The 10233-nt window shown below is 34.9% G+C and overlaps 2 protein-coding genes across 4 annotated transcripts in view; both read right to left on the bottom strand.

Moving 5' to 3' along the window:
• The window catches only part of LOC107744288 (CD209 antigen-like protein D), a 10098-nt gene extending 3455 nt beyond the window's left edge, over positions 1-6643 (bottom strand). The window contains exons 1-3 of one of the 2 annotated variants that reach the window (XM_016557842.1): positions 6383-6643; positions 6075-6176; positions 2462-2572 (exon numbers count right to left, since the gene is read on the bottom strand). In XM_016557842.1, coding sequence (XP_016413328.1) covers positions 2462-2572; positions 6075-6176; positions 6383-6476 — 307 coding nt within the window. In that variant the 5' untranslated portion in view covers positions 6477-6643. Of the gene's footprint in view, positions 1-2461; positions 2573-2656; positions 2854-6074; positions 6177-6382 lie in introns of those variants that run through there. The other variant, XM_016557843.1, reaches the window with a different exon arrangement.
• A 555-nt stretch (positions 6644-7198) lies between these two features.
• Positions 7199-10233, bottom strand: part of LOC107744286 (gamma-aminobutyric acid receptor-associated protein-like 1) — a 4973-nt gene continuing 1938 nt past the window's right edge. For both annotated transcript variants that reach the window (XM_016557839.1, XM_016557838.1), the window contains exons 2-5: positions 9238-9327; positions 8800-8878; positions 8399-8517; positions 7199-7696 (exon numbers count right to left, since the gene is read on the bottom strand). In XM_016557839.1, coding sequence (XP_016413325.1) covers positions 7631-7696; positions 8399-8517; positions 8800-8878; positions 9238-9327 — 354 coding nt within the window. In that variant the 3' untranslated portion in view covers positions 7199-7630. The remainder of the gene's footprint in view (positions 7697-8398; positions 8518-8799; positions 8879-9237; positions 9328-10233) is intronic.

Genomic DNA, 10233 nt, shown 5'->3' with positions numbered 1-10233 from the left:
GTTTCACTACTTACTGTAAAATTAAGAGATTAGTGTTTAGACTTTTGCATATTTTAACCTGAAATTTGGATGTGGGAAATAATTACAGTTAGATCCAAAAGATAGTTTTAGCAACACAGCTCAGATGCTACAGAACACAGTTAGCTGACTGGCTGTATAAGATTGTGTGCTACGCTAATATATTACTTCACAGGCATTACTGGCTTGTACTTTTACATCCATAATATTATAAATTGATAGTTTATTGCTGGTCTGTGGTTTTACACTGCTGTAATTTTTAAAGATTTCATATTATTTTAAGGTGAGCTTAAAGGGTGCACTACTATGAAAATCACACAGCTTCAGTGTGACATCAATAAGAAAAAGTATAATTTCATAGATATTGTTAATAATAGTTGTTCATAATAAAATATGTATGAACTTAATACATGACCTAGATTATTTATTCAGCAAAATATTTTCATTTTAATAAATATTACATGAAATTTATAAAAAATTGTTGCTGCTCCAATTAAGCTCAGTGTGCTCTCTTTAAGCTCTTCCACATTGAACGTCTATGTAAATACTTCATAAACAGACTTTAAATATCAACTGATGGCTGTCACTTAAGTTAATCTTTATAAAATGGTTAATAACTTATTTTCACAGCATTAAGATAACAAAATCTAGACATAACTATAGTTTATGCTCAAAGATGAAAGGCATGTCGTCCATTCAAAGAAGCAGCCTACAGAAACCTGTCGTATCTGTCCAGGAAAAAAAGGCAACTAAAGGCTGGAATACACTACACGACTTTTAAAATTTGAACAGATTTTTAAAACACCAGGCATCATACACTTACAGACTTTGTAAATAGTCTCAAAGGAAAACTGGGCATCATACACTAAACGACTGAGAATCTGTGATCATCATACAGTACGTGATTTTCTATTAAATATGTTCTTTTCTATTAAATAACTCAAATCTGCAGACCGGCTCTGACCTTTGGCAACTAGCGTCAACTTGACTGTAAATCAGTGGAAAATTGTGTAGTGTATTCCTTGAGTAGCCTTAAGAGACTATAGATAAGTTGATAAATCTTATTAAATCCATTTAATACGAGGCTTCATAATGAGGCTAGTTTCTGTGTTCATCCCCATGAATTAAATATTCTATTGGTTTGTTTTATTTGATTTATGAATATGTGTTATTTAGCTGAACGTGTGGACTAGTCTGGATGTTGCAATGTGCTTAAATGACACTTCACTATGAATATATAACTGATCAAATTGAATGCCTTGTTGTTTGATTTTAGTGTTCTGTTTTTTTTTTGTGATTGACTTTGTATCTTCAAATACCGGTAAAACATTTTTCAATTATTCTTTAAAAAGGTTGTTTAAAATAAACAAGAATTTTTAATAAAACATGATGTGAGCTTAATGGGAACAGGGGTGTGCTTAAAGGGTACAAACGTGTACCCATTAAGCGCAGCCAGACTTTTTGCATTTAATGATGTATTGAAATGCTTTTGTCATTTAAAATAAAATTACATATTTTTGTGTGAGAGATTAATATTTTATTTTAACATAACTTCTTGTACTGAAACCAATATTTTGTGCGCTAAAAATGTCTCAATGTAGATTTTGGTGAGCTTAATAGGTACGTTTACCTTCATTTTCTTTTTTGTTCACATTTTCCTGACGGTAAACTATATTGTTTTTCATACTAATTTTAACCCACCAATTGTTCTAAAAACGGCACCCACTTGTGATCCTTGAAAACCATTAAAAATTCATAATTGTTCTTGATTATGGTCCAACTGGTCTAAAGAACACTTTAAAGAAAAATGTGTTTTTATCTGTTCTCAAAGTTTTAATGAACTCTGGGATACTACTCTGGCAAAAAAATGTCTCTTTTCCTGGTTAATTTCATTTTCTTTTAGCCGTTCACGTCACAATACAATGAAATATATATTAGTCTATGAACAAGTTTATGAATTTAAAACAGTTTATGTGTATGGAGAAAATTGCATCCATGCATTTAGCACCATTGTACCCTATTATAGAGAACAGTATGTGTGAAGGGTTAAACCCTAGATGGTATTTTAAATGTGAAATATTTTCATTCAAATTTCGAGTTTACAAATAAAAAAAATAAAGCTGCATATCATACTGAAAGGCCAAAGGCCACAAGTGGTTCTTCAGAAGCCCACGTCAAACCCTGGAAAGATAATGTGGACCATATCTTTAATAGTTATTTCATTTATTTTTATTAATATTATTATTTTTGCAAATTACGTAAGCTTATATTTTTCTTGTTTAGATCCTTTAGACACAAAGCCTGTTTCCAATATCAAAAACGATGTGGTAGAGCGTATTTTTGACCAAAAATGGCCCGAAGTCGAAGACAATAAAAGGGTTAAATGAATACAATACTATTTTATAGGTTCCACGCTGTACATATAAAAAATGGACATACTTACACTTCATAAACAGTACAAGGACCACAATCAGCAAAAGGACGCAGATGACAAAGAGAACCAGCGAGACGATGCGGTAAACACGGAGTTTCCGGTGAATATCTAGCCATGGATCTGGAGAAAAACATCATACATTTGTCGTTACATGGACCGTCAAATGACGGAAGTCAAGAGATCTGCACTCGCAACATTCATCACCTGAATCCGGCTGCAGCTGTTTCGGTTTAGACTTGCCGTTTGCGTACTTGCCGAAATTGCACAGTTTTACGTACATGTTTCTGCTAATACAAAGCCGTTTGTGGCTCAGTTCGACGAAGGCCAGGGAATAATCTGCAGGCTTTTGTATTCTAGTGCGCACTTGACCGCATCTCGGCTCTTTATGTCCGCACTAACTCACTACAGGGGGGTTTCTATGGGATTAGATCTCTGCCACAATTCTGCGCGCGAAAGATCATATTTTGAGCAAGCAAACGTGCGTTCTGCACACGCGCGAACTGAGTTTTGTGATTCTGATTGGCTGTCTTGACAACCAATCACAACATTCCTTGCATTACCACGACAACAGAAGAGGAAAAATACAGTACAGTACAGCAGAAGAGTTAAAATAAATCCTTCTTATGTTGAGGGAACAACATATTTTTCTCGTGGCCACGAGTTTAATGCGTAAACAAACCTGCGTGACCATAGCAATCCGGGATTATAATGAGATGGATTCATTAATATTTTATTCTGAATTAAAAAATTATTATATTATTTATTATAGAAATTATTACATTATTAAATTATTATATTAACCATAGGCCTTGGCTACCGGACTGTATTATGTGCCATAGTCAGCATTCAAATGAAGTTTATCATGAATAAATGTTACATAAAGTGCATAATATAAAATAGGCCTACAAGAAAACATTTTTATCCATCCTACAGTCTTGTAAGTCCATTAACTGATCGTCTTTTTCCCGTAATATTTGTATAATATTATTATTATTATTATTATTAGCCTATTATTATTGGTTATATTTTTATATTCATTTATATAAATTTTTTCCCTTAATTTCGAACTCTTTACTTAACGTTCTGAATACTTTTGTAAATAATAGCCTACTGTAAATGCTCGACATGCCAATAAAGCTTTGAATCTCTAACTGCCGCTAACAGTCGTATGCGCGTTCACGAGAGAGTGGTGTCCAGCGGATGATGTATGACGTAGGCGTAGCGTAAACTCCGGTGAGAATATGCAAGTCTTGCAAGAAACAAGTTTTGTTTACAGGAAAAGAGATTAAGATTTATTAAGTTGTAAATATGGATATTTTTCTTACAAAAACGCATCGTGTCGCTCCAGAAGGCCTTTATTAACCCCCCGGAGCCGTGTGGACTTCTTTTATAATGGATTGGTTCAATTTTTATGGACTTCCAATTTTGGGCTACCATCCACTCCCATTATAAAGCTTGGAAGAGCCAGTTATATTATTTTTTAATATAACTCCGATTGTATTCGTCTGAAAGAAGAATGTCATATACACCTAGGATGGCTTGAGGGTGAGTATATCATGGGGTAATTTAAATTTTTGAGTGAACTATCCCTTTAATGTTAATAAAAATGTGTTATCCATTTTTGATAATCCCAGGTTGCTATGGTCACGCAGGTTTGTTTAGGCATTAAACTCGTGGCCGCGAGAAAAATATGTCGTTCCCTCAACATAGAAAGTTGTGGCCCTGAGAAATGGATGTCATTCCCTCAACATAGCATCTCGAGGCCACGACATAAGGATGTCATTACCTCAAAATTATCTCGTGGCCACAACATATTATCACGTTCCCACAAGTTATTATGTTGTGGCCACGACAAAACTAAGTGAACCGACCATGTCACCTCCCGGGCACCGTAGGGTCTGCACACATCCAAAAACATATTTTAAATGCAAAATTGATTTTAGTGCGCTCAAAATACTTTTTTCTTTGCGAGAAGAACATTTTCTCCACAAAACTCAAATCGCGTGCATGCAAAATGCACTTTTGTGCGCTCAAAATATGTGCAGAATTGTGTCAGAGTTCTAACCCCATAAGGTTTCGACCGCGCGCAGTTGCTTTTGAAGACGTTCATCCGTACAGTCTGATCACGACGCTCTGTGTCCTCGCCTGACCTTCTGAAACCTTGAAGTACTCTCTGGACAAAACAAGATACCTGCTGTCCTCGAGAGAACAAAATATGCAGCTGTGTCCCAGATATGCTTTTTACATTGAACTATGGTAACAGATGTTTCAAACGAGAAACCACTGGGTTAACAATAATGGATAGAAATGCTGCTATTAAAGAGTATACTGTTTAATATTAAGCTAAGCGCTACCACAGCCACTGTCATTTTAAAGGTAAAGAATGCTGCTGTAAAAAATTGGTAAACTGGCAATTGTAATTAACATGGCAATATATACCTAAAGGGACATGGTGATATAATGATATAATTATAATTATATAATTATCCCCCCAAAAAATTTTTATATTTGCTTTTGCGTTCTCATAAATGTTTTGCGTTCTCCAAAATACTTTGCATTAGCTTGCAAAGGTTTTGCATTACCTGAAAAAAAGCATTGAGTTCCCTTGCTCAAAAATAACTCAAAAGTTTTGCAAGCAAATGCAAAATTTTTAAAAGGGAGCACAAAGGTTTTGTGAAAGAAGGCAAAGGTTTTGTGAGTAAACACGAAGTTTCTTTGGGGCACGCAAACTTTTTGGATCCCTAAAAAAGTCCTAACATCAATCATAACATTTATTTATGTTTCATTTGACTTTGTTTTGTTCTAATACATTTTTATTTTACATTTTTATGTTCTAAAATACTGTCACCTAAACGCCACTTATGTGCAAGCATGCAACTTTAGCATAATAACATTCTGGTAACCTATATTTTACTGTAGTTTTTTTTTTTTTTACAGTGTAGACCATTTTACATACGTCTTTTAATCTTGAGATCAGAATGTTTGTTTTGTTTGATACTTTGCTCTATTTCACTGACCACTGCATCAGTTGTTTTTTTCTCCATCTGTTTTTGTTCCTCTTTCTGGCCATTTTCACTTGTCCTGTTTTAGACCAGAGACCGCTGGATCTTATATCACACAATGAATATGCACATGAATGCATGTAATATATATATATATATATATATAATGTATTTATACACTCTTAAAAATAAAGGTTCTTTATTGCCATTGATGGTTCCATAAAGAACGTTTAACATCTATGGAATCTTTCCAGTGCAAAAGGTTCTTTATAGTTTATAGGGTTATTATTAAAATGTTCTTCACACTAAAAAAAAAAATGATTCTTTCAAGATCTGTTTATTGAAAGGTTCTTTGGGAAACCAAAATGTTTCTCCTATGTCATGAAACACCCTTTTGAAACCTTTATTTTTAAGAGTGTAGCATTATTTATATACAGTATTTGAATACTCCCAAGTTTATTTTATAATTTAAACTTATGCACAAATCAAAACTTGCCATAAATCAAGCTAATGATTTTTTTATCATTAAATGGGTATTTTTTGACACTAGCTATTTATTGGCCTGAAATCTGCAGTGATAAAAAAAAAAAGAGTTTTGATGTGTACAAAAAGTGTGTTACCTTTATTTACTGTATAAGAGCGAATTGAAGAGGGCACGCCATATTCATGCTCAGACGGACTGTTGAGAGTAGAGTAAAAATTCCCTTCATCTACGGCCTCTTCTGCAGAGTCAGTTGGAGACAATCCAGTTGAAAAGAATAATTAGATATGAAAAGAAAACAAGAGAGAAGCAAGATTGATGTGTATATATAATGACTGAATCAGACTGAATCATAAAGCAGCCTCTCCCAAAGGGAAGAGTCCTGTTTTTAAATTTCAGCAGTTATAGCTTGTTTATTGCTTATAAAGATTTTATTAAACATTTTACCTTTTGTCTCCTTCTCCTGATTTTCTTTCTCCTTATCCTCCTCAACCGTTGCAATCTCCTCCAACTCCACTTCCACCTCTTTCTTGCTTTCCATTTTTTTTTTTCTGTCTGCTAATTCCCTTGAGTTTCGTTTTCCTGACTAACTTGACAGAGGTCCCAGTAGGTGCAAACTCTTTAGCAAAACTGATTTAATTTCCTATTGTCTAAACTGTTTGGAGAATAAATGAGAGTAACTGAAAAGCTTCACACATGAAATATGCTGACCTGATGCTAATTCTCTCACACCAGGATAATTCTGAGCATCACACATGATCGGTTGTTTTCCCGCAACTTCCTCATTACAGTCCGGCACGTCGCCACGATATCCTTCACTTCTCTTTTTCATACTGTCAGAATGACTCAAACCACTAGTCATGTCTTATCCTATAGGAAAAGTCATTTCAAACATATCAAACACTGTTTCTATGAGTTGCAGGTGTCTATATCAGGGGTCTCCAAACTTGGTCCTGGAGGGCCGGTGTCCTGCAGAGTTCAGCTCCAACTTACCTCAACGCACCTTCCTGGAAGTTTCTAACATGCAGACCTTGATTAGCCGGTTCAGGTGTGTTTAATCATGGTTGGAGCTAAACTCTGCAGGACAGTGGCCCTCCAAGACCGAGTTTGGAGACCCCTGGTCTATATGGTTAAGTGTTAAATGTTTAAATATTAGTATTAAAAAAAATAGCTGAATAATATAAATAATGGCACCTCATTTGCACTAAAACAAATACTGTAAACATCATGTACAAACTTACACACAAAAAAAGCTTAAACATTTTAAAGATTTTTATTATATGCACAAAGTTATTGATAATACTTTACAAAAAAGAAAAACAAGAACAAAAACCTATTTGCATTAAATACAAATGACTCGGTCCTGGGAGAGAAAGATGAAATGAATACTTGCTTACTCTACTATGGTTTTTGAAATTGATCTATATTGTTGTTTTTGACCTTCCATTTTCTTCTTTTCTTGTAAGTGTCTCTCAATTCTCAAGTCCCGAAGCTTTACTGCCAATAATCTGTGTAATGAATCGCATTGTAGTTCCCCTGAATACTGACAAATACAAACAGCACCCTTTAGTCCCCCTTATGAACAATGAACCCTGTAGGTACCATGTATTGAACATGGGATAATAGTGGTAAAATAATGTATCATCTTTCTCTCTCTTTCTCCGTCTCTTCCCTCCAGGCCTTTCATACTTCATCTCAGGCACCGTAAACACTCTCATTGCTGTATGCCATGTACAGGAACAGGTCTTCTTCATGGTGTTCCTAAAAACAGAGACAGAGATGATCAATTTAGATCAAACAATTTATTAGTATTATTTTTAAAATGTAAAAACTGCGTATAAACTGTTCAAAAGATTGTGGTCCGTAAGATTTTTTTTTTTTTTTTAAATAAATACCTTTTTTTTTCCAACAAAGAGACATTCAATTGATCAAAAGGGACAGTAAAGACTTTTATATTGTTAGAAAAATTCAAATAAAATGCAGTTTTGAACAAAAATGTATAATGGTTTCCACAAAAATATTAAGCAGCACAACTCTTTTCAACATTGAGAATAAGAAATGTGTCTTGAGCAGCAAATCAGCATTTTGGAATACCGGAGTAATGGACTTAACATATATTCAAACAGAAAACAGCTATTTTAAATTGTAATAAGATTTCACAATACTACAGTTTACACTGTTTTTTTTTATCAAATAAATGCAGCCTTTGTGAGCATAAGCTGCTACTTATAAAACGTTTTTAAAAAAATCGTACAGACCCAACCTTTTGAATGGTATTGTGTATATTAGCTATATTAAGTTTTTCAGTTTTCCATTTTTGATTTTCAAACATGAATTTATTTATTAGTCATATTACTTAAAGAATTTAGCATTTTAAAAACAAAATTTGTTTTTGAACACCCTATGCTAATAAAGTTCAGTATCTTACTCAGCGGTAATGAAGAGGAAGGGTGCTTGAGTTACCTCATACACCGCAGAGAGGGGGGAACTGGATGGAGGAAGGGAATTTTTAACGAAAAAGAAGAGCGCTTCTTCTGGTCTCATAGACACCCGCTGTCTGATCAGGAAGCAGAGCTGACCGACTGGAAGAAGACGAGGAGGGTGTGGAGAGAAACTCAGTCAGATCAAAACTTAACAGTTTCTAAACAGTTTCATTTCTTTCTTAAAGAAGAAAGGAATAGGGAAGTTTAAGGTCAGACAGTCTCAAAAAAATTGAAAAGGCCTTAATATCCCGGTATAAAATTACGCAATGCTTATGGACAATCATGAGATGAGTTGATTTCCGCTGTAAATTTACAGATGTTATTCTTTTTTTAATAACATCCTGTTGGGGAGCATATACTGTATGAAATAAGAGTTGTCACCTGTGAGGTCTGAAGGAACAAGGTATTTCTTTTTGTCAAGCTCAGGAGCTCGTGACCTTGCAGCTCTCTCCACAATTATCTAAGGAGACAAACAAACAAGTAAATACCCAATATAATATTCTGAAGATTCCAATTCTGTCATTATTTTCTCGCTCTCCTATCATTCCAAACCTGTTTGACTTTCTTTCTTCTGTGAAACACACAAAAAGATATTTCGATAAATGCCTCAAAACATTTTTTTTAATGGTCACCAAAGCTGTTTGGTTACCAACATTCTTCAAAATATCTTCTTTTATGTTCTGCAGAAGAATGATTTGGATTGACCTGAGGGTGAGTAAATAATCACTGAATTTTCATTTTTGGGTGAAAAAAAAAAGTCTTAAATGTAACATAAATGTATTATTGTTTGTTATTGTAGTTTCCAACTGTGAGACTGACCGGGATTTTATCCGGATGTTTGGTGCGGACTCTCTCCCCTTCCGCTCTCCTGACCTCCAGTGGAACACTTCGCTGATACTGGCTAGACATCTGAGGGCCAAACACACACATGAACAATAACATCAACATTAAAATATAACAAACAAAAACATCTCCGTTAATAATATCGAAACAAATCATCCTCCTTAGTTATTATCATTCAAACACGGGCAGAAAAAAAACACTTGCAATGAGATATGCAAATGATCGTTAATAACACATATTTATTCTCTAATCAAGTCAGTCAGTATATTTTGGAGATAACAAATTATTTTTCCATGAAACTCTCTGGGCCTTCTCCCATCCCACCATGGGCTCTTCCTCTCCTTTGCCATCAGTCCAGATGTTGCTGGCATAAACTTCTGCCATATGTTAAAATTCATACCACGTGTATATTTTCTACAGGCTTGTCAAAATACAATAGCTAAAAGTCATAATAAATCTAAAAGATTTTTAATAATAATTATAAAGATAGAAATGTCACAAAGTTAAACCATCACAATGTCTGCATTAGTTCAACCTGCAAAACTTTACAGATTTTTAATGCCATTTTATCAAAGGTTGTGGAAAATGCTTCAACATCTTTTATTACGGTTGAACTAGACCGGTGTTGTGGTTGTGCCGAATTCTGCACCTCTGCCAGATTATGCACCCCCTCATTGAAGTCGCTACCTGATTGCCTAATCCCAGCCCCACCCCTAATCCTAACCCCTCCCCCACACCTACTCCTAAACCAGGGGTGGCGAACTCCGGTCCTGGAGAGCCGCAGCCCTGCAGAGTTCAGCTCTAACCCTAATTAAAACTCACCTGCCTGTAACTTCCTAGTAACCGTTCAGACCTTGATTAACTTGTTCAGGTGTGTTTGATTAGAGTTGAAGCAAAACTCTGCAGGGCTGCGGCTCTCCAGGACCGACGTTCGCCACCCCTGGCCTAAACCTACCAATACTAGGGGATGCA

Source organism: Sinocyclocheilus rhinocerous, unplaced genomic scaffold (genome assembly GCF_001515625.1).
Source record: "Sinocyclocheilus rhinocerous isolate Xijiao unplaced genomic scaffold, SAMN03320098_v1.1 scaffold137, whole genome shotgun sequence".
In the NCBI taxonomy this organism is placed as follows: Eukaryota; Metazoa; Chordata; class Actinopteri; order Cypriniformes; family Cyprinidae; genus Sinocyclocheilus; species Sinocyclocheilus rhinocerous.
Note: the sequence above shows the minus strand (reverse complement) of the source record. Positions and strands in the feature narration are given on the sequence as shown.